Genomic DNA, 25,761 nt, shown 5'->3' with positions numbered 1-25,761 from the left:
CATCTCTGCTGTATCATGATGAACTACATAATTAAAGGCTCTGAAATCTAACACAAACAGTTTTTTAAGTTACTTAAACTTTGTGCCATGTATTTTGCTAAGCAGCTCATTTAATTGAGAAGTAATAATAGATAATAACAGATAATAGATACTATTATCATCCCCATTTTCCACACGAAAAAAAACGAGGCTTCGGAAGTTCACTTGCTCAAGGTTACATGTGGCATGCAGCAGGGCCATGATTCAAACCCAGGTCCACCTGTCTCCAAAGCCTGTTTTACCTCTTGCAGTGGACAATACCGCAGTCAGCCTGTGACTTTAAAAATGGCTTCATTAATAAGGAAATTGAGGCACTCTAGCAAATATAATCATCAAATGGGTAAAGTCAGCTGAGTGCAGCATTAAGCTGAAAGCTCTGCCTGCTACATCTCTATTCTAATCAATTCAAAACAGGGCACATAAATCAAGGACAGTGACTCAGAAAAAAAAATATTGTAATTTTTAAAGGCTATCATTTAAACACATAATGAATTTTCAGAATCAAGCCTATTATCTTCCATGACCTTGATGCTCCATCAGTCCTGAGTGAAGGACTAGCACTTTCTGGAGATGTATTCCTTCAGAAACTCCGCAAAATAGTGTTCTCTCCTCAGGAAACCATTTCCCATGCACCACTCACCTGTTATAAAGCTTATGGTGGAACTGTCACAACAGCTCAATTCTGGGTCTCCCCATGTCACCATGGTCACTCGAAAGTTGTAGTACCATGCGGGCAACAGATTAGCTATTCTCTAAAAAAAAGCAAGGAGACAAAAGACTAAGGGGGAAAATCATATTTTTTGGAATAGAATTACTTCTATTAAGCTAGGAAAAAACTGATGAGTAATTTTTATTTTCCTTTCTGTGCCTTTTTAAATTTTCCATAAAACAACAACAAAACTTCCTTTTGGAATGAGATGAAGTGGAAATAAAATGATATACAAAAATACAACATAATTTAAAAAAACTGATTCAAAGGTACAGAGCCAAATATTTCTTCAATATTGGTTTCACTTTTCAGTGTCCTAAGTTATACTGCAAAATAAAACAGTACTTATTTGCAAGTGACTGTGTGTACACATCTCCCTATTTCTAAAACAAGTGACCTTTCACAACTCTGTATTCTCCCAGCTTGGACCATAAGCATGTGTCATCAACAGCATAGAGGGCAATTGTGTACTTCATGTGTGACCTATAGGTAACTGCACTTTAAAAATTATTCAAGCTTTAAAAAGAGGAGTCTTTACCTGCTCTTTTGAAATGCATTCTTTAGTAGCCTGACATTATAAGTATTTAATTGATTTGTAGATGTCAAGAACAGTCATCATTACACGTAAGCAGTGTCAACTAATTATTAAATGATGAAAGCTAATCTCTCGTGTTTTTCTCTTCCAGAGCAGAAGGAAACAATTAACACTTGATAGCGCTACTAAAATGTGAATTAACAAATAAACTCAATTAGGGGTGAAAGCTAGTTTCATGCAATTTTCCTTCTTTCTCTCTAAAAAAACAAAACTAAAAATAATCCTAAAAGCAAAAGCAACCAAACAAACCTTGAAAGTAGCAAGCTACCTGTGTGTATTTACAAAGCGATCTAATTTACAGATAATTTTACTGACATTTGGTACATACAGTACAGGCATATCTGTTTACACAGGAAAGTGTGACAGCTGGTTAAGAAAAGATTACCACTGATGCAGTTAAGGAGACAGTCGCTGCTATTTCATAGTAGGTTGTCCACTCTGATGTCATTGTTGTAGGGTTGAAATAAAACATTTCAACCACATATTTTCTGAACACTCCTAAGTAAGGTCTGGTCCAGCTCAAAACCACTGCTGTAGGACCCAAGGGGTAGAGCATTAAATCCTTTATTCCAGTTGGAACTAAGAAGAAGGGAGGTGGGAGTAAAAAAACAAAGTCAATAAGGAATGTTTAATATCTTAGCAATGGTTTCAAACTTTTACTTAACTAGGGTTTTCACTCTTCTGATCCTATCATTGAAAACTAAACATATTTGCCTCTGATATTTTCCCCCTAAGTAGTAAATGTTATGTATGTCCTCCAGCTATACAATTATACTAGTTTATTACTCTGAAGGCGGGTTATTGGGTAAACAAGTATGGGTCACTCATATATGATGATAATGACTTGAGCTTGGACATTGCACCCCTCCAAACAATTTTTTTAAGTTTATTGGGGTGACAATTGTTAGTAAAGTTACATAAGTTTCAAGTGTACAATTCTGTATTACATAATCTGTATATCACGTTGTGTGTTTACCACCCAGAGTCAGTTCTCCTTCCATCACCATATATTTGATCCTTTTTACCCAAACAATTATTTTAATAAAGTTATTATTCTTGTAGCTGGCAACTTACCAATGGCAAATGTCACGGGATCTGAAGGTGGTCCAATCAAAGGGCCTTTTCTTAGGTACATCACAACCTGGTATTGGGCACCAGGAACCAGATTTTCAATAATAGATTTGCTTGAGTTCACCTTTAAATCAAACACCCAATAAGATTCATTTAGAGCTGGGCTTTCAAGGCTAAAATTGAATTCAGAGATTCTGTGGAACCATAGATGACTTCGAAATCCAAAAACCTTTACTCATGTTGGGGAAGGTCAGATTTCAAAATTTTGATGATTTATAGGTTCTGTGAATACTGAATGTTAACAGCACATTCTAATTCTATGGCTGGATTTAATAAAACCCATGAACTACTTTATACCCATCAATGTCAATTGTAACTATGTACACTAGAGACACATCAGCTTCTAACCGTAATCAAATCAGCAATACCATAAGGATAGTCTGACATACTAAATTGTAGTGTCAGCTGATTACATACAAAGATCAGTGCAGGAATGTCTTCAGTCCCTCGTCACTTAGAAGCATATAGTATCTAATTATAGAGATGGAAATGACTTCAGAGATCATCTAGTCCAAATCTCTCATTTAATAGATGAAGAGAGTAAAGCCAAAGACGGTCATGGTCCCATATTTAGATTCAGTGTTGGGACTAGAAGCCTAGCGTTGTGACCTCTAATCCACATTACAAGCCAGTTACAGGGCTGAGCATCGAGATACAGCAGTAAGCACTTTGCAAGGCTATTATGACCCATGAAAGAATGATGTAGAGAACAGTTCTCACTTAGATGAGCTCATCTTTACTGTCCTTTATTGAACTTTTGGTTATGTAGCAAATACCATAAAGAGAAAAATAGTGAGAGCAGATACATGAATAAAATATATCCCTTAAAGTAGAATGTTGGTGTGTACAAGGATTGATGATTCAACTAACAGGCTAGGAAGTATGCTGCTTTAACCTTTAGTGCTTCTAATATTAAGACAGGCTGCCTTAGTGGAAAAAACACCTGTTCTCTATTCAGACTGTCTGAGATCAAATCTTAACTCTACCCCTTATAAGCATGGGAATTTATTGATAACTTGTAATTTTAAAAATAATTCTTACCTTGGTTTCCTTATTGATAAACCATAGACAATACTATTATGTACCTCATAGAGTTGTAAATATGCTTAAACTGTAGTATAAGTAAAGCTAACTCCTACTACTCATCAACTTTTTGGCTTCTAGGGTACATAACATTGTAAAATTGCTGCAGGAAGGAGAATGAATCAGTGGCAAATAATACTGTTGACAGCTTGACTATACTATAATATAGTATTTTTTTTAGTCTCATCTCAATTTTAAGAAGACATACTACTGGTGATATGATATGATTTAAAACCTTTCCAATACCAGAAACTGATTCTACACAATAAAAATTGCATAATTTGAATTGGTACAACTTGCTCTACACATAAGTAGGGGGAACAGCATATCAAAATTTTTTTTCCATTTACTTGACCAAAATAAGATTAAACTGAATTAATAAGTTAGCATTTCTACCTTTCCTTTCCTATTTATACTCTTTTATATCAGGGTTTCTTGTCCATGTTTTAGAATTTAATTCTGCTACAAGCCATCTAGACAAAGCTAGTCAACGAGATATACTCAACTGAGAGCATTTCCTAAAAAAACAAACTATGCCCACCTACATGTATGTTACACACAACTAAGCAGTACTGTTTTATTTCCTTAAAATACATTTTTAAGTGATAAAACTAAGATTTGCTCATTGTAAAAATTTTTCACACAGAAGAGTAAATGAAGTAAATTGAAAGTCTTATTATACACCTCCCACTATTTGCAACATTTTGGTGGGCAATCTTCCAGGCTTCTCTCTCTCTCTCTCTCTCTCTCTCTCTCTCTATATATATATATATATATATATATATATACACATATATATGTATATACATATATATGTATATACATATACATAACTATCATGATATTGAACCATATAGATGTTACATTATCAACATTGCTCCAAATATTTTAAAATATTTTTATTAAAAATAGAGCTAGCATATAATATTATATTAGTGTCAGGGGAATGCCATAGTTATTCAACATTTATACACCTAAGGAAGTGATCACCATGTTAAGTCCAGCAACTATCTGACACCATACTATGCTATCACAATTTTATTGACTATATCCCTTATGCTGTATGTTACATTCCTATGACTTACTTGTTTTATACCTGAAAATTTGAACCTCTTATTCCCCTTTATATTCTCCCCCCTTTTAATTTTTCAATTACATTTGACATTCGATATTATTTTATATTAATTTCAGGTGCACAGCATATGGTTAGACATTTATATATTAACAGTTTAAGAAGTGATCCCCCTGACTAGTCTAGTACCCACCTGGAACTATACAGTTATTACCATATCATTGAATATTCCTATGCTTTACTTTACATCTTCATGACTATTTTGTAACTACTAATTTGTACTTAATGCCTTCACCTTTTTCACCCTGCCCCAACCACTTCCATCTCTCACCCCAACAAATCTAGTACCCTTCTGACACCAGACATAATTATTACAGTGTTATTGACTATATTCCTTATGCTATACCCTACATCCCCATTACTGCTTTGTAACAACTAATTTGTATTTCTTACTCCTGTCCCCCTTTTTTATATCCACACCGCCAATCCCCCCTCCCATCTGGAAACTATCAAAATGTTCTCTGTATCTATGAGTTTGTTTCTGTTTTGTTTGTTTGTTCATTTTGTCCATTAGATTCTACACACAAGTGAAGTCACATTGAATCTTTCTCTGTCTGACACTTCACTCATCACAATATGCCCCAGGTCCATTCATGGAAGAACCCATTCCCTTCCATGACTAAGCAATATTCCATTGTATATATGTACTACCTCCTCTTTGTCCATTCTTCCCTGTTGGATATCCAGGCTTCCTCCACATCTTGGCCATTGAAAACAATGCTGCAATGAACATATAGATGCACACAACCCCTCGAAGAAGCGTTTTGGGTTTCTTCAGATAAATACCCTGAAGCGGGATTACTGGGTCCTTCATAGTTCCTTCTTATAGCCTTTGTTTTAAAGTCAATTTTGTCTGGTATAAGTATTGCAACCCCAGATTTTTTTTTTCTGTTTCCATTTTCATGAAATAAATTTTCCCTTTAATTTCCTTTTAATTTCCATCTTTGTGTCTTTTTCAATCTGAAGTAAGTCTCTTGTAGGCAACATAAGTAAGGGCTTTGTTTTCTTATCCATTCAGCCCTCCTATGTCTTTTTCGTTTGTTTGTTTCCTCCTGTGTCTTTTGACTAGAACATTTAATCCATTTACATTGAAAGTAATTGTTGATACATAGGTAGCTATTGCCATTTTATTCATAATTTTGATTTTGATCTTTTTTTTTTTTTTCCTGTCTTAACGAAAACCCTGTAACATTCCTTGTAATACTGGTTTGGTGGTGATGAACTCCTTGAGCTTTTTCTTGTGTGGGAAGCTCTTTATCTGTCCTTCAATTTTAAGTGTTAGACTTGCTGGGTAGAGTAATCTTGGTTGTAGGTCCTTGTTTTTCATCACACTGAATATTCTGTGCCAATCCCTTCTGGCCTGCAAAGTTTTTATTGAGAAATCAGTTGACAATCTTGTGGCGGCTCCGTTATAAGTTACTAGTTGCCTTTCTCTTGCTGCTTTTAGGATTCTCTCTGTCTTTAACCTTTGCCATTTTAATTATAATATGCCTCGGTGTGGTCCTTGTTTGGGACTCACTGTGCTTCCTGAACTTGTATGTCTATTTCCTTCACCAGGTTATGAAAGTTTTCAGTCATTATTTCTTCAAATACACTCTCAATCCCTTGCTTTCTTTCTTCTCCTGGTATCCCTATACTGTGAATGTTGTTACGCCTGATGTTTTCCCAGAGGTCTCTTAAACTATCTTTTTTTTTTTTTTAAGATTTTTTTTCTGTTCTAATTAGGGTGTTTTATGCTAACTTGTCCTCCAAATCACTGATTTGATCCTATGCTTCATCTAGTCTGCTGGTGATTCTAGTGTACTTTTTGTTTCAGTTATTGTATTCTTCAATTCTGATTGGTTATTTTTATGGTTTCTTTGATCTTTTTTATGTTTGCTCTCTCTTTGTTGAAGTTCTAAGTTCCTTGAGCATCCTTCTATCATTGTTTTCAATTCTGTCTCTGGTGGATTGCTTGCCTCCATTTTGTTTAGTTCTTTTTCTGGAGTTTTCTTCTGTTCTTTCATTTGGGATGTATTTCTTTGTTTCCTCATTTTGGCTGCTTCCCCGTGTTTGTTTTCAAGTATTAGGTAGATCTACTACGACTCCCAGTCTTGGGCAGGTGGCCTTATGTAATAGGTGTCCTGTGAGCCCTGGCACAGTCTTTCTGGTCTCCTGAGCTGGGTGCTCCAGGAGTGTCCCTTGTGTGGATTGTGTGTACCTTCCTGTTATAGTTGAGCCTTGACAGCTGTTGGCGTATCAGTGGGTGGTATGGACGCTCAAGCTGACTGGCTATGAGGTTTGGCCACGTCCACAGCTTATGGGCTGCTGTGCGGAGGTCTTAGCCCATGGAGCTGGATTTGCCCTAATGGGCTCTGGTGCCTATTGAGACCATCCTTTGTGTATGCTGCTTATGGGGCTAATTGGTTGGTCCTCTGCTGTGGTCTGAAGTCAGCCTCCAAGTATATTGGTTCTGGGTCCTCTTGGGAGGGGCTCCCAAGTTTTGGGTGGAGGCCCAACTCAGCCACTCCCTGTGACTGGCCTGGGAGTACCTGGTAGGAGCTACAAAGTGATCCAAAGACCACAGTTGGTTGCTTCCTTTGCTATACTTGGAGGCAAGTGGGAGAGTCCACGCTGTGAACCAAGGATGGCTGTCCTCAGTAGAAGATCTGGGGTAGCTCCCCAAAAAACCAGTACACTCCAAGATCTGCTGCTACCTATTGGCTCCTGTAAGGTTCAATCACTGATAAAGCCTTCTTTGGTATGCAAGTCGGGTGAGGCAGGGTCTTAGTGTCAGCAGAGTGGAGCAGCAGAGCTCACCAGGCCAATCAGATTCCGATTTGGCCGGGGGGGTGGGCTCAACACAGGAAAGATGGCACCATCTCGGATCTCTTCCCAGTTTTTGAGACTTTTTGAACTGATGTCTCCTCATCTGATACTGTGTGAACACACGAGTGTGTGTGTTTGTGTGTGTGTGTGTGTGTGTGTGTGTGTGTGTGTGTGTGTGTGTAGTGAAGCAATGGATGATGGAGGTATAATAATAACACAATCTCCAAAACATTCTTGTGGTAATTGAGATAACACCTAGCACAGTGGTTTAGTTCCTATGCTTCTTTTTAAATATTGGCTTCCTTGCCTATAGTCCTTAACAGTTTCATGTTTGCACTTCATGAAGGTGTTGTCAAAGTACACTTAGATCAACCTTTTCTGGCTCATTTATAATTTATACTATCTATACTTTTAGCCTTTTGCTTCTATGCAAAAGATGTGTAATTTGTACATTGGATGGGGCAAGGAAGAAATGTACCTTTGAGCAGTCAAGTTCAAGGTCACACTCTGTAAGAGAAACATTTTTCTGTCAATGTAGAAAGCCAGTCATCTTTGGTATGCTCAGGGAGGGAAGCTAATAAGCTACACAGTGAGCCATGATTACTTGTTAATTGGTTCAGCATATTTACTCTGTAATTTAATTCAAGTCAAGGGGTGGCCCATCTTCAAGTAAGGGCTTATCTCAGCGCTCTAAGGCTTTCTAGTGCTCCAAAGACTACGATTCCTGAATTCATTTTATCATTTTAAAATTTCTTACTCTTTGAATTTCAGCAAATGCCTGACTTTTGTGGGATAAGTGGAAACATCCCAAACAGGTTTCATATAGCAAACATCTTCTTTGAGTATTATATTTCCAGTGTATTCCACATGAATTGATAATGTTTTTGCCTTTAGGGAAGTGAATATTGTGTTTCTAAGACACCAAGAATCAGTAAATTTGATCTAACAAAACAATAAAACCAGGTTTTCAGAAAATAGGACTGGGTTCCAGGCTTCCCGTGGGCATTCAGGGCATCAGAGAACAAGGTCTACTCTTGGGCCCAAACTGTGTGGTTTCACTCAGGACTGATGACTGGCTTTTGGCACACATTCTGGTAGCCACGCCCAGAACTACTGATTTGCACACTGTTTCCACTTGCCTCTCACACTCTCTTGTGCTTAGCTAACTCCTATTCATGTTTCAAAACTCTCCTCAGTTGTGATTAGTGAGCCATGCATACTTTTAATTTTTGAATTATTTTTTCAGTGAGCATGCATTCATTTTATAGTTAAAATAACAAGAAAAAGAGCTCTGCCCCCCACCCCCAAATAAAACAAACAAACAAAAACTGCCTCAAACCCTCTGCTTGGTTGTCACCTCCCCTGCGGGAAGTTTTTCTCACCAGTTTCTCAATGCTCTTGACCCAGTCCATATTTACTCATGCCTAGCTCCTTTCTATGAACTTATATGATCCCTCGATCACTTACTTTTAGCTTAGGCCTTATTTTATACTCTGCAGTAATTATATGTCCGTTTTTTCAATGTTCTCACTAAACTGTAAACTCTGCAAGAGTGGGACATATAAAAATTATCTAGATTCCCCAACACCTACCTTAGTACCTGGCACACCATAGGTGCTCAGTAAATTATATTGAATGAGGAGTAAAAGTGAAAGGAAGATGGCCATCCTCAGAGGGAAAGGAAGATGACTAACCACAGACCCATGCATACTCATTTCCCAGCTCCTCTCGGACTCTGGGTATCACTGCTTATAATGCACCCTGGAGACCCGAGCGCAGCTTCTCGCAATGGCCTCCTCGCATTGCCCATGAGGCTGGGCTGCAGTTGGTGAGTGAGCGAGCCTGGCAGCGGTTCCTTTCCTTTACCTGAGTGCAGTACTGTTTTTCTAGCCTCTGGCTCTCCTTTTGTTTCTGGCAGGTGAGTGACACCACAGACACGATGGTGCCATTGTAGTTCTCTTGGGAAGATGTCCAGGACGCCAAGGCTGTGGTTGGGCTTAACACATGGACACTCACGTGCTGGGGCTTCTCAGTTAGTTCTTCCATCCACTCTCCTGAAGGGCCTGGACATGTCAAATGAGAACACAAGGGATGTTTTATGCTGAGCTGGTTGTGATAAAGCATTCTAGTTTTAAAAGGAATGTTGTTTTCCTTTGCCCTTACAAAGATTTTCACAGTAAGACTGGCAGCCAGACCGGCAGGCTGTACATTCTTGGCCTAGTGGCCTAGCTAGCATCCTCCATTGCAACGCTCACCATTCACCTGAACAATAGCAGCAGCAACAAAACCAGTTCTACTGAGAGGTGGAAGCTCCACTTCAACTGTTACGTGCATCTGAGATTAGTCTGGTAAACTCTTCACCATAGAGAATTTACTTCTCTTTTAACAGAGTAGGTCTGGCAGTGTGGTATTTCATCAATGTTTATAATTTCTTTGCCGTTAGGATCTTTGGTCTCTGGAAATAATTACTTTGAAATTCAAATTAGCCTCTACTACAATTGTGGGGATGGGGGTGGGGGGCAAGCCAAATGAGAAAGATCAGAAAGATCAAAGAGATAAGGTGTGACTATATTAGACCAGACATGGGCAACAGGCCTTGTATTAAGCTGGCTGAAACTGGGGTGATAATTTGAAGACGGGGGGGGGTTCCACATGATAAAATATCTCCATGGAAGTACCTGCCATTAGCTTTCTTCTTTTAAGTTTCTAAAGTGGTTATTAGCACAGTGCCTGGCACATAGCAAGGACTCAAGAAATGTTAAGGTGACTATTACTACAGAAACTCCCTGTCACAATGCAAATGTGCCACTTCCTTTTATTTGTTTAGAAAACATTTCTGAGTTCCTTAATGGAAAGCTGTATTCCTAGGTTGGAACCCAGGAGAGGAAAAGGAGAAAGTGGCTCTGATGGGGAAAGGCAATCTCAGGCTCACTGTAAATAGAGCAAAGGAAATATCAACAATAAAAAATGATAATAATGGTGATGGCAAAGAGATACAGCACTCGTTATGCACTAGGCCCAGTTTTAAGTCTATATGTGTTTATATATTTCAATCCTTTAATTTTCGTAACAAACCTATGAGATAAGTACTAATATTAATCTCACTTTTAGATGAGGTAATTGAAGCAGAGATAGGGAAACTAGAGCTGAGATTCACACATAGGATGTCTGGTTCCAAAATCCAAGCAGGAGTTCAATAAATATTTGTTGAATGTACAACAGAATTAATAAGTACCCAAATAGTACAACCCCAGGCTAGGATTTTATAATTTGCTACGAGAAGCAAGATAACAAATAAAATAAATCTAGAAAAATACCACACATATATAAACTGTGTGTTTGGTGTTATGAGCTATGAAACAGTAGAAACTTAGAGAAAGGGGCCAGAATAGTTGAAGGCATTTTCCTGGAAGGCATTAATACTTGCTGTGGATCTGTATGAGCAGACAAGGAAATCTTTTAGTTGATGAAACATTTTTAGCCTCATAGGAAGAACTGAATACTAAACTTTGTTCTCAAGTGGTCATTCTCAAGTGATCTCGGGTCACAGTTGAAAGACATACAAGGCATTTTTGAATATTTCTGCATGCCTAATGGATTTTTCAGGCCTTTTATCACCGGTGGTATTTGTGGTTTCTTTGGTAAAACTGTTACATGGGACATTTTCAACATTCTTAAACTCCTAGGTAAACTGATCTGCACCCTCTGCCCTCCTCATCTTTCTCCTGCCCACCTTTTTGCGAACTCTTTGATGAAAGGTGGTATTTTGCCTTTGAAGTAGGTGGTCATCCTTTTCTGAGAGAAATTTTTATCTATTACCTTCCATTTTTTTTCCCTTCTGCTGATGAGAGGCACATTTAACTCCTGATAATCTACGTAATTGATTTTTGGCTTCTAAACTTCTGGTAACCATAGTCAGATTAGCTAAAAATGTTACAGACATGCACTATTTGAGCAGCTTTTAGAAGCTACTTATTGCTCTGTTATTACTCTTTATAGAATCAATATAAACCACCTTAAGTCTTGACATTGGAGCTGTGAGGATGCTCTAGCTTTGTCTTCTTGTACCAATTTTATGGTTACTACCTGGGTCTTACTACGCTTCAATCTTTGTCTTTCTTTTGAGCTCTGTAAGCTCAATACTCTAATGAAACTTTCCCATAGTTCAACAATATCAATTTTCACCACAACCTCAAGCAAAAGTCGTATTTCCCAAACTGTGTGTTCATGTCCTTTGAGAGTTTTGGGGACTAGTGTGAAAGGTCAGCTTAATAACTCTGCAGTTATCACAATAATAATAAAAGAATCCTTAAGTTAAATGTCTGAATATGTTTGTGACTATTAAACATAAACGTATTTCCTCTGCTGTCAAAATTTCATGTATATGGAACTCTCCTGACCTTGAAGAATTCTCAGGATCTCTAAGGTTTGATGAATAATTGCAGCCTGAGCATCATTAATCTCACTAGTTCCATTGTTCTAGCTCTCCTGTAAGTACAAAATAGTCTCTTTGGTACTTACTGATATAAAAACTGAGTGATTTTGCTGACTGACTTTTTCGAGTTTCACAGGATCCCGAGGAACTAAAGGTTGTCACAGATAACTTATATTTCCCAGGCTCCTTCAGTTCTGCAACAAATTCATGTGCTTCTTCATCCACTGTCAGATATTCAGTAAAGTTTTCTAAATTATATATAAAAAAGAGAATACATATGAATTGATAACTAGAAAGGCTTTGAATACAGACAAGATAATTAATAGAAAAATGTATCTTTTTATATTGTCTCCTTTCTTTTATCAAATTCAATTATACCTATAAAGGTACTATAAGTGAAAAATGACTAAGGGTTCAAATTTATTTTCACAATACTTTTAAATAATCAAACTAAAATATGGTGTCTAAATCCATAAAACAAAGGTGAGTATATATGCGCATTCTTACACACTGTCATTCAACAAAATTATATGCATAAAATAGAAGTAGAATACTTGGAGGAAAAAGCAATAGTTGAATTTCTCATTTGGATATAAGGGACAAAAAATAAGCAACAACAAATATCCTTTAAGTTCTTTGTGGTATGACTAAACATTCAACAAATAACTTAAGATATATTGAATTATTTCTAGTTAGAAATGATTCCTCTGGATATATTTTCTGACACTTATAATATTTTTTCCTTGATAGTTTGCTTCCGGAACTTTTAAAAGTAAATATTTAGGTATGATTTACTGGTCTATCATCTAGCATAGAGGAATCTACAGCTTTTGTATCTCATTCTACTGAATAAAATAGGAGTAAACAATATATAATATATGAGACTACATGATCTTAATGTCCTACCTTGAAAATAAAGCGGTCATTTGAATTTTGACAACTTGACAAAGTTTACCACCCAAACTACTAGACTAGAAAGTTTAAAATGAAGAGTTATTGTAAAAACAAAACAAACAACAAATAACTATAAAAATCTACCAAACAATTCAGATATGATTCACCTAAGTTTACTGACTGTCATGGCCTTGCTTTTTATAAATTAGTGGGCTGAAATATAAAGAGTGACTCTCAGATGCTGGATACATGAATACAACAAATAATACAAGTAGCTATAGTGGAAATATCAGTTGCGATGTGTTTTCTGTTTTACTACCAATTTGTCTTTTGAAAAATATGAGTGGTGCTGGTTCCAGAAGAGTACACCCTAAGGGAAATAAGTAAGAATGGCTATATAAGCCAGACACAGGCTTGATACTCTTGGGAAAATAGCCATTGTGTCAGGCAGATTCTTTTGTTGTACGCTTCACAAATTTATGAAAACAGAAAATTTCTCCAGGATATTTTATAATTTGTGATGCTTAGATCTTTAGTTCGAAATCTTTCCAAACATAAGGATTCCCTCAGTAGTTTGGGGTATATGAAATATTGGGCAGTGAAATGCATACAGTTGCCAGTACTTGCAACTTACGTACTACCCAAACCTGCAGATTCTGACCTGTTCATTTTCTTTTCTAGTCTCAGCTCCCATTGGATACTTAATTCAATTCCTCTCTTCCTTTATCACTTTTCTTTGGATATTAACTGTCTCCCATCCATCTTTCTTCCTACACTTAAATTTTAAAATGTTTCAATTTCCTTTTCTTTGATTGTATCATTTCTTATTTCCTCCGATTTGCTATTGCTTTTACCTTCTCTTTCTATGTGGACATGGAACCCATCAAAGGCAGTGGGTGGCTTTGGTGGTAACCAACTCAATATCATTTGCACAGGGAAAAAAGAGAAAGAGCCTAATGTCGACTTCTCTGTTTCACTGAGTGTATTGTTATTTTCGTATCCAATGGGAAGTACACTGACAAATTCATCTTCACTTTCAGGAGTTGCAGATGCACTGTCCCACCAATATGGTGGGGATGTAGTTTCGTAGTCACTGCTGTTAATATCAGGCCAACCAGAAGAAATGTTGCCAGAGGGGATTTCAGGAGTTTCATCTGTAAAATGGAAGAGTTTGTCTTTTCCCATTGTATCTTGTGATTTCATGAACGATTCCTCTGGGAAACTGCCACTCTGTTCTTCCCAGTTGTTTTTGTTCAAGTTTACAATGCGAACTGAGATATTTCGAGGTGGATAAGGGGCTGTAAGAGACAAAATTTTTATTTTATTTTATATTTATTTTATTTTAATTTCAGTAATTTTTAACTCTATTATCGTGATTACTTGATCTATTGAGTCAAATGCACAAGCAGATTTACAAAATAGGATTTAGTTTCACTTCTATATTTCTATGTTCTAATTTACATCAAGAACAATTGTGGTTTGAAGCACATGTACATCTAAGATTTTGTGCATAATATGTACACATTAGTATATCACCAGTCACACCTCATATACATTAACTTGTGATACTACGCTTGTTTAAGTGGTAATTTAACAATTTTCAAGGCAGAGTTATGTAAATATTCTTCATCTTATCACAATCTCCTTTAAAAAAAAAAAACTGAGTATCTGTCACTGGATCTTTCTTACAAAAAAAAAAGCAATTACATATAGTGTACTTATAGTGACCCAGACAAAAGTACTACCTGGGACGTAGCTGCACTTAGGAGTGTCACATATATGAGTTGTCTTTAGAAACATTAACACACATGTTGGAAATATGGCTTTACTCCATGGCGTATAAAATGAAACATATACGCACAAAATGAGTCTATGCATTATAAAAGCATCCTTTTCTAGAGGTAGAAATTTATGAAGGCACACTGCATGGTCTCTACCTATAACAGTTTCCACCTATCCTTCAAATAGCATCTCAAATATCACCTCTTCCATGAACTTCTAATAAAAATTAATCTCTCCCTCATTTGTGTCATTCTATAACTTTGATCCTCTTTTCTAACATTTACCATATTCTGTCTTATATTATTGCCATTTGTATAGTACTTCTATCATTTTTAAGGACAGGGGACCTGTCTCACCAGTCTCTGTCTCCCTCTTTCTCAGTACTTAGAACAACTCCCATGTAAAAATGCTCAATTAATGTTTCTTTACTTGAACTGAATAATGAAAAATACAAATAGAATCTTAGATGTTGACATGAGGTGAATTACATAGTTTTTTTGTCTGGGCCTAATTAATGAGAATTATGACACCTTAGAATTTCAATTAGAAGGGTCCCAGGAGTGATCTAATATAACCCATTTCCAATATTCATTTGAATGCCCTCTCCAGAATTTCTACTGAGTACTTAGGCACATTAGGCACAGACAATTATATTGTGTAATTATATTGGACACTTATGTTGTTATTGATAATGGATATTTAGTAGATGTATATTTTACACATCTGTTCTTCCATCCATCCATCCATCCATCCATCCATCCATCCATCCATCCATCCATCTATCCATCCATCCATCCATCCACCCATCCACCCATCCATGTATCCCATCCATTCATCCATCCTACAATAGTGCTTCATATTAGTGATGCTACTAAAAGTTAGCACTACAAGTTTTATTTATATATGATTCCCAATATTTTCCTTTAATAACCTGATAATATGTACTAGAACTTCTTCCATCTGTTTTTCTGCTATGTGGGCACATGGAATAACAGGTATTTGTCTAGTTAAGTTATTTAATTCTAACTTTTTGTAGTCTCATGTATTTTTTATTCAAAGATTATAAGCCTATGATTACATTAACATATTTTAGATTTTTCTTACTAAATATTTTCTTCAGTTCTTTTTACACTGATAGAAAATTTGTTTGGATTATTAAAATGTATATTTATTTTCTTTCTTAGCTCTGTAATAGAATTTTTCTTAGAACGATAAAAAGTATTATGCAACAACATATAATTTAATTATTTTTTTCACTAAATGTTATTCTTCAGATGACTTACCAGTTCTGTGCTGTTTGGGTTCATGACTGACACCACTATACTCCACAAGAGTACTTTTATTAAAAGTTGCCTCAGATACCAGCTGAAAGGTGATATTACTATAACATATTCCTGGCAGCCAGTGATTAAATACTGTTTTTCCCTTAAAGAAATCTGAGAAAAGAAAAAATCAATTATATTAAAATTTTGGTCTTTAAATAACACATACTTCTAAGAGTTCTAAACAGTATGATTAAATAGCCATAAATTAATATCTCCTTCAACTGCTGGCATGGACAGTAACTAAAAAATGGCATAAGGCTAGAGATGAAAATTTGGATCCCTAGACTCTAGTCTTGAAAGGCTTTTTCTACAAGAATTGGATAAAGTTCGAGTTAAATTTTTATTATAGGAACATTTGGTGTATTAAGTGGAAAAGTTCATATATAGAAATGCTATATATTAGGTTTATGTTAGCCATTTACTTTAAGATAAAAACCCAAGGTATTTTGCTACTTTATGATTTGGAAAAAAATATAAGTTTTACAAGAAATGCATTCACTAGGCTCACTTGTAAAAACTAGCCTATTTTAAAAGTAGAATGATTTATTTGACAGTTGGCAGACAGAACCTGCTCAAAAAAAGAAGAGATAAAAATTTGTATTTCATTTGGAAAACATTAAAGAAAGTAACAAATTTAGAAACCCAATCAAAGTTAGAAAAAAAATGAGGGAAAGAAATGAAAGTACCACTTACTGAATTAAAAGCCAAAAATAATTTTAAAAATTAATTGAAATAAAAGAGAGCATATTAATGTACTTATTTTAAAACTCGTGGCTTTTAACTCGACAAAAGTTCTAGTGATTGCTTTTTAATCACTCATAAACTTGTATTTGCATGTGATCAATAAGCAAATAAAGACCTACTTATTAATTTGCAGATAATGTTTTCATTGAAAATAAAGAATGCAATGATTTGTGGAATCTATGTTTATGTTTATTTAAATGTTTTAAAGTAAAAACAACTGTAAAATTCATTGCATATGTTTTAAACAGCGTCACACAAAAAAATAAGTAAGAAAAGGAAAGAAAAATAATCTATGGAAGAAAGGAATTCGTAAAAGTAACAAGTCGAAGTGACATTTTTCTGGATACCATGCCCTGTATGCTTCAGTATGCATTCTTCACACCATACATGTTTCCAGTTACAACTAGTAAACTTTGACACCATCACCTGAGCCTCCTGCACATCAATGTCAGGGTGTTGTGTCCGCAGAGTATTTCAGTTCCTCCATTTCAATTCACTTCCCAATGAAGCTGAATGCCCTCTCTCTTTCTCTCCCTCTTCCTTTCCACCCTTCTCCCTGATCCCTCACTACACCTCAGTTTGCTCAGAGAAACTGACTTGGTTCTTCAGAAATTATTAATTCCCCTGGGCTCTTTTTACCTCACAGGTTCCCCATCAAACCGGTAAAAATAGTGAAATCAATTTTTGTATATTAATGCATTTAGCTGGTCATAAGATAAACGTATACAAAGGAACCAGAAAGCATTGTGTTTTGCATTTGAGAAAATCTTGGACCATCTCTAAATAAAACTTTGTGAAAGGCATCTCTCTAGCTTCCCAGTTCTAGAATTGCTCTTGTAACACATCCAGAAGGAAATGGCTAGGTGGAGTGTTTCTAAAAGTTTGAATTTATTTCCTGCACCTTTGGCAAGAATAACATGTAAGTGACAATAATTTGAATACTTTTTATACTTACGCATGGTACTTGACTCTAAATTAATGAACCAGAGTTCTAAGGGTCCTGATAACAAGATTTCCATGAATCCATAACTATTTTTAATGGTTCATTTATGGTAAAATAGTGAATTATAAGATTTCTTTAGAGCAAGAGAGAAGACCATTTGGCAAAAATCATGTAAAAAGTCAGGCATCGTTTAGTCAATCTTTCTTTCGTCTCTTACCTTTATATAACATTGTCCGGAAGTCTTTACCTTCCCAATAGCTTATGTTTACTCTTGTGAAAACATTATATTTTTCTGGATAATGAATTTCAAACAGGACTCCTGTTTCAGGAGAAGGTTTATAGTCATGTATTGAAACACTGGTTACAGGCAGAGGTCCTGCAGAAAGAAAGTAAATGAAGAAAGGGGAAATGGGGCAAAAGAAAGAAAGGTCATTATCCATACTTGGAAGTACCAAGGATTACACCTGTCAGAACTTTAAATGTATTTTTATCATTTGTGAGCACTAAATTCCTTACTACTCATGAGTTGAGTGTTCTTAGTAGTAACTGAAGTACATTTACATGGTGTTTTCTGCCTTTCAAATAATTTTCATATTTATTCTTTTATTTGCCTTTTGCAACAACCCTGAGATCTAGGAAACCCAAACAAAACAGATAAAAATAATGATAACTCAGAGACTTGAAATTACTTGTCAAAGGTAATTTAACAAGTATGTGGCAGAGTCTGTATCTCCAGATTCCTACTCGTTTTTCTTTTCCCTAAGCCAATAAAATTTGATATTTATAACACTAGTAACAGAAAATACATTTTGACTTAGACGAAGAATAAATGTTTATGTGATCGTTTATTTCTTTGAGTGAATTTAGTGCTAATTTTTCTATATTGAGTATAAGATTACAAACTATCTTATGTTGTGAGAATTAGTTTATGGTGTTTATCAAGCTAGTCTTTCTCCAGAATGTTTAATTCTGTTTTGCTTGAGTTGTTAATTCATCACAAAACTTTTTAAATACTCATTTTTAAAAAACTGTGATTGACGTATGTCTGTATCTCCCCCACATCCCATCCCTCAGTGAAAGTCTTGTAAAATGACAACTCCCCCACCTTTCAAAGTAACTATTGGATAAGTTTTACTTACATTTATTTTGTTCAAGAAAATATTTTAAATAATTTGGTTTGGAGTCAACTGTTGTATTACAGAAAAAAAATATTTTATTCAAAGTTTTAGAACAGAGAGGATTCTTGGACATAATATATAGACTAAATGAACGCAATGTCCTTAGTTTAAATTTTACACTTTTAAAATTTCAGTTTCAATAACATAGGAAGCCAAAATTTGGCTTAATTCATTCCACAAATAATTATCGAGTACCTAGTTTGTCTCAGTATGTAGCTAAATATCTCTTATTTTATTCCTTAGGATCTTAACCTATGTTTGCTTTTGCTTTTGATTGAGGAGATCCAGGAAAGATTGAAGCTGCATGTTAAAACTATGAGTTTTTCCCCTAGAATTTTCTTAAAAAACAAGCCAACATCTATAAAAAGTTAGGGAGGCCTTTAGATTGTACAATATATTATTGTCATATCCCTGTAGACTATGTGCTATATTCTGTTAAAATATTTCTATTTTATTTTTGCCTCCATCTTTGGTCTTCTTAAAGGTAACAGTTACAGAATGAACTCACTTAGGTGTCACACAAACAAACAACCTCTTGAAGGTTGAGTATTTCTCTTTGAATAATCCCAAAGAAGTTTTGAACCACTGAAGGTCTTTCTTTCAACCCAGTCTAATTACAAACCTAGGGAGTCTACCAAATCCAACTATTGACTCTGGATCTACACGAAACAAAACAAAAGCTAACAGCAAAAAGCAGCTACAGAGCATTAACTCTTCCATTGCTGCAGTCCAGTTTCACATCCTCACCAGGGATCTGTCTATAAGCAAAGCGCTTAGAGGTCCGTCCACTCAATGTTTCATGTCCGGAGACCTGAAACCTGTGCGTCAAAACCACAGTCCAACTTTGAAATTCAAGAGATACATGACGATTAGAGCACAGATATTTTATTTTGTGATTTGTTTTTCTGCAGCAAGCTACTTATATTTAAAACAAAAAGAATTTTTTAAATGCCCACTTACATGTTTGCTTCGTATATTTTCCTCTGCTTCAGCATAGTGACCCAGGTCAGCTGTAAATTTTGAAGTCCAAGCCCAGGCATTACTGAAGCATATTTAATCCAAAATTTACTGTTTTCAATGGAACTCAAATGCAGTCTTTAAAAATATTTTACTGTCCAGTTACTTCCCTCATTATTATTTTAGAAATTAATGATGTGCCATAAACCAGAGCTGTTATTACTCATGTGTTTTTCAGCGATAACAAGGTTAAATCTTGACTTAATTCATTACTACTTTCTCTGCCAGCCACCCTATTACAGTTCTATTTCTTGTCTTAGGATATCAGGCTAGACTGGGCAGAGAAATGCACTTGTTAGAAAATATAACTCATTTTTTATCTTTATTACTTTTTTTGGTTTTCAAAAAATTAAGCTTTACAGACATAATTGAAGCTCCCCCATATAATTTACCCAGATCCCATTTGCTTCCCACCATAACCAGAGGAAAATTATTACTCTAATTTGATGTTTATCTTTCCATGTATGACTATATTTTTTTTGCTTTTATATTTGTATGTGTCCAATATCCATATGGAATGTTATTTCACATGTTTTAAAATATGTTAATAGCAAGATATATATCATTTTGCAGCTCACTATTATCACCTAACTTTGCTTTCAAGATTTGTCCATTTTCACGCTAGCATCTCTGGAAACTTTATTTTAGTGTTCATTTTACAACTACAAAAACTACAATTTTGTGCTATTCTTTTGTTAGATTGGTTTTTTCAATCATTCATTTTTGCAAATAATGCTGCAATAAATGTTTTGGGACATGTTTCCTTAGATTGGAAATTCTGGATAGTAGGGTAAACACATCTTCAACTGTAAGAGATATTGTCAAAATGTGTTCTAACTTTGTCAATTTACATATTTATCAAAAGTATATGATAATTCCTCTTTTTCCATATTATTTTCCAACACTTGCTTATATCAGCTTTTTAAATTTTTTCTACTCTGACGCATGTGAACTTCTGTCTTTGCTTTATTTTCTTGTTCGTGAAGGATGTTGATTGTCTTTTGACATATGTCTTAATCATTCATCTTTCCTTTTCATCACATTGTTTGATTCTTTTGCCTGTTTCTTGGGTTCTTTTCCCATATTTTCCTGCAAATTTGCTGCGCAACCTTCATCATATACCGCATTCTCATTGTAACTTTTTTTACTGTGTCCAGTACCTTCCTTCTGGATTTACCTTTCTTCTTAGTTAAGTTAGAATATGGGTGTTAAATTCTCCTGGCATTGTATACTAGAAAATTTCTTTGTTTTATTTTTCTTCTGGTTGTAGTTTAGCTGGGAATGAAACTGTATGTGGACAGATTTCCCTTCAGTACTTGGAAGATAGAGTTCCACTGTCTTCTCCAATTAATGTGGAACAGAAAATGTCTGTCAGTCTAGTAGTTATTCCTTTGTAGGTACTATGCTTTTTCCCCCTTTGGTACCTTCTAAGCTTTTTATTTATTTTTGCTTGTCCTTGATAATCTGCCATTTCACCATCACATATCTAGTTGTGTGGTTTTATTTTTGAATTGCCCTACAAGGTCCTGGGACTACTTTGTCAATCTATGGACTCATGCCATTCTTCAGGTCTTGGAAATTCTCATAATCATCTCTTTGAATATTGTGTCCATCATTCTCCCCATTTTCTTTTTCTTGAACTTTTAACCTCTTAGTTAGAGCATCTCTCACCTCCACACTTGTGAACTGTCTCACTGTACTAAATTATGAGGCAATTGAACAGTATTATCTTTCACTTACTAACTCTATTTAACTGTTATCAGTATGAAATTTATTCCATTTAACTGAAGTTTTTCAGTGAGTTAACTTTATTATTTTGTTACATTCAGGAGATTTTATTTTTAAATTTTATTTTGTTTATTGAGATCAATTAGTTAACTTTAAATTTAATTAATTAAATTAATTTCACCTACTTTACCCAATTAAAATAATTAATGTAAATGATTATATTTTTTATTTCTAAACATTTTAATTTATTTACATTTATTTTATGTGTTTGTTTTACTTCTGTAAATGTTTGCTTCCTTATCTTTTGGTCCTTTTTAACATTTATCACTGTGCACATTATAACATAGTATTGATTTTTTTTTTTTAGATTGCTATATAAAACATAATCTGAAATGTTAGAGCTTTTGTTTTGATGTCTATCTTTTCTTAGCATAGATTTCTTCATGTATTTTGAAATATGGACCCTCGGTTAATTTTATATAGTATTATCTCCTAATTTCTTGCTTATTCTTTGCTGCTTTGAGGTAGTTTAGCATTGCTTCTTTTCAGCTCATCAGAACCCCCTAGCACCAGAGCACATAACATTATGTTGGGGTTCTTGATATTGTGGATGATAAAGTGGCTATCACAAATTCATTCCCTGAGCCTGAGGGTTACTGAGCTTGGTCTTTGACAGCAAGCTTGAATGTGTGTTCCCTGAATCCCCAGGTTTCCATATATGCTTCTTTCATAAACGGGAAGAATATTTGCTCCAAGCAGAGAGTCTCTCTCTGTGTCCTATCTAGTGTGAAGCATTCCAATCCTTCTTACTCGACTAGGGCCCTGACTCAGTACTTTCTTTTTCCAGATGTAGAGCTCAGAGGCACCGTGACTTCAACCCACTTTCCCACTTTGAGTTTCTGTTTTGTTTCTGATCCATAGCTATCATGCTTATTTTGCACCTAGCAATATATTTCTGGTTTTCTTTTTGCTGTGTCGTAATAACAAAGAGTGTATGACAAAGCCAAAATTTGCTGCATTATTTGTACCAGAAATCTTAATATTAAATTCCCATTTTTTCTTTTAGTGAAAAATTTTTATATGATCATTTTTTTCTCATTAGGTGTTCCACTGAAAACGGGTGTTAAAATTGAAGAATATTTTATATTCCTTAATTACTGTTGAACCATTCACAATAGATCATGAATAGGAAGATTTTTAAAGTTCTGGATATGACAATTTTAGACAGGAGATAAAGAAACAAAAGCAAATGTGAAGCAAATCTGTGGAAAGCAAGCAGAAGTAGCCCTGCACTTATTAGCAACTGCTCAGTGCTAAGAGGTGCTTCCTTCTAAGATCACTCTGTTTTGATGGGTTAAAACTGAAGATACTATTGGGTCAGTGATCAGAAACCTTTGCTTTTGATGTGACTCTTCTGACATAGTCCTTTTGAGGGAGAGAAACCTGGGTGCTGACCCTCACTTCTGATGGCAGGAGTAGGAAAATGGGATCAATCGTGGGTTCCAGGCCAGAGCTCCTGACTTGTATTTAGATGATGATTTGAGACGTGACTTGATTCCTCATCTATATCCAAGCAGGTCACTGAGGTGAGCTGGCAGCAGCAGCCATGCTCAGTCCAAGACAGGTTACTCTCACACCCACCACTTTAGTTCAAGTCTCCATCATTTCTTTCCTGGAATATTTTGACAGCTTTCTAAATTATTCTTCCTGCCTCCAATCTCACCTTAAATTTCTTACTTGTTTCTCAAAACTTCTAAGCCTAGAGACTACCTGAGACTCTTACTATTGTCAGAATCAGTCTTAAACCGGTCACCTCAAGCTTACTGACTTTTCTCTGCCCAATCTGTTTTGATGCTCCTTTGCTCCCAACCACTGGAGTAGTTTTCTATTGCTTATATTTATTGATCATACATGGAGATATACATTTTGTTAAGGAGTTTTTTTTAACTTTTTTTTACATTACAAAAATATTTACATTATTTTATAGCATCCTATACCAAATTAAGCAAATTACAGCCTGCAAGCCAAATCTGGCCTGTCACTTGTTTTTGTATGACTTGTGAGGTAAGAATGGCTTTTGTATTTTCAAATGATTGACAATAATTAGCAGAAGAATAATACTTTATTACACATGAAAATTATGTGAATTCAAATTTTGGTGTCTTTAAAATTATATTAGAACATGGTCATGTTTGTTTGTGATTGTTTGTGGCTGCTTTTGTGCTGCAACAGAGCAGAGTTGAATAGTTGCAACATAGACTGGATGCTCCACAAGGTATAAAATATTTCTTATATACAGAGCAGGAGCTCAAGGCCTTTACAGAAAATGTTTTCTAACACTTAGACTAGATTATAGATTAGAAAACTAATATTTCAAGGAAGTAATAATCTGCCAAAGGCTACATTACAGTTTCTAGATTTCTTTGGCTCTAAAGTTCGTGCTTTGAACCACTACTCAAAATATCTTCTTGGTAACTAGTCTATTCCAATGCAAGAGTCATGAGCCTATGGCTCGTAGCTCTGTTACTAGAAGAAAATGTCCCCCAATCAAATTATTTTATGTCATTTCTTTGTATAAGACCTGACATCATTCCTTATCACTTATAGATTAAGGTTTAAACTCTGTTGTAAAGCACTCAAGGTTCTTCCCAACATTTCTAGTCACCTTTCCTGTTATTTTCGAGAACCATAATGCCTGCAATCTTAACTCCTTGCAGCTCACAAATGTGCCATGCTGTGCAGTTTTCCACTCTTTTTAACATGATTCCCTTTCACTCTGACTGTAACACTTTCCAATCTTTATTAATTTGGCAAATTTTCAGTAATTTATCAATGATTTTTTTTTTTGCTTGTGGTTCCTTCCATTGTTCCCAAAGAAGGCTAGGCACTCTTTCATAATTCTCATATAGCAGTTATCATATTTTTGTAGTGACTTGTTTATTTGTCTTTTCCACTTTAGTATGCCATCATTGAGTGTGGGTATTTTTATTTATCTTTATTTCTCTGGCACCTAGGACATGGCATAGGGAATGTAAATAATATTCATGAATTATTTTTATTTGTAATCGATGCATTTGTGTAGAACAGTGTATTTGTAGAGTGTCTCTATGTGTGTTCTTCAACATTTACTAACAGGTCTTTACTAACAGAGGAGATAGCTGTGTGTAAAGAATACTTTCCAATTTCTAAGCAATTGTTTTCATGTATTATTTGATCTACTGAGAAACTACTCCTCTCTAAAGTATGCACAATATACTGAAGGTTCTCAATCAATTAAATATTAATCAGATGTCAGAGCCTAAGGGTTATGAAGTTCTTTTGAACTGGCCAAACAACTTGTTTGTGCTGAATTTATTCTTTGCCATCATTTCTCAGCTGTTTCTGAGAGCACCGGACTCAGAACGATAGAGAAATATCAAAGGATAGCCCCAGGCCCAATTGCTTTGTCATTGCTGATTCCATCAAAACAAGGATCCAACACACGATAAATGACTGAAACGAATGTATCCTTATATTCTCAAGAGCAATGTGTCAACTCTGTGGGTAGATACTGCAAATGTTTCCTAAATTTTAAAGAAAAGCTTCCTGTTAGAAAAATAAAGATGGCAAAAGTACATCATTAACTGACAAACAATGGTAATTTTAGAGCTCAAAAGTAATCTTAGTCATCATGTATTTTAATTCCCTCTTTTTTGAAGAGAAAGCTGAATCCAAAATGTCACCTCATGCCTGATGTCACAGAAATATTTGTGCAATAATCCCCAGTTTCTTTATTCTCAACCTATTATCCCTTTCAAAATCTGAGATGATGTAATTGAGTCTTTAAAAATGGGATGAAGAGGAGAGACGATAAACCATAATTCATTTTTACTTTCTAGAAATCAATGCAAATTTCCTCTTCTGCTTAGAATGTAGGAAGTGGCAAATCAATACAACCCCCAACACACAAGAAGAAAAAGCCAAAGAATCCACCAGACCATAACTTTTCTTGCATCTTTCAGAGAGGAGAGATTACAGGACAACAAAATGAAGTAAATTCCAGAGTGACAAGCCCCTCTGAGGACAGAAGGGACACACTAACTGTTTTACCAGTAGCAGAGCATGGCAGGAAGAAGGGGGCATAGTTAAAGCAGGAAAGAAGAAATCACCTAAGATTTTAACGAATTCATAAGGCCAAGTTTGTTTCTAAATGATGGTTTAGAACTTCTCTGTCCAGTG

General features: G+C 35.3%; 1 protein-coding gene across 3 annotated transcripts in view; it reads right to left on the bottom strand.

The window, feature by feature from the left end:
• PTPRO (protein tyrosine phosphatase receptor type O) overlaps positions 1-25,761 on the bottom strand; it is a 200,197-nt gene that overhangs the window by 71,486 nt on the left and 102,950 nt on the right. For all 3 annotated transcript variants that reach the window (XM_019744758.3, XM_019744759.3, XM_074325980.2), the window contains 8 exons: positions 17,838-17,996; positions 15,892-16,044; positions 13,681-14,124; positions 12,019-12,180; positions 9,364-9,560; positions 2,418-2,538; positions 1,729-1,922; positions 680-791 (listed from right to left, as the gene is read on the bottom strand). In XM_019744758.3, coding sequence (XP_019600317.3) covers positions 680-791; positions 1,729-1,922; positions 2,418-2,538; positions 9,364-9,560; positions 12,019-12,180; positions 13,681-14,124; positions 15,892-16,044; positions 17,838-17,996 — 1,542 coding nt within the window. The remainder of the gene's footprint in view (positions 1-679; positions 792-1,728; positions 1,923-2,417; positions 2,539-9,363; positions 9,561-12,018; positions 12,181-13,680; positions 14,125-15,891; positions 16,045-17,837; positions 17,997-25,761) is intronic.

This window comes from Rhinolophus sinicus, chromosome 1 (assembly GCF_057876585.1).
Source record: "Rhinolophus sinicus isolate RSI-liver-muscle chromosome 1, RSI-T2T, whole genome shotgun sequence".
In the NCBI taxonomy this organism is placed as follows: Eukaryota; Metazoa; Chordata; class Mammalia; order Chiroptera; family Rhinolophidae; genus Rhinolophus; species Rhinolophus sinicus.
The sequence above is the reverse complement of the archived record's forward strand: the minus strand, read 5'-3'. Positions and strand labels throughout refer to the sequence as shown.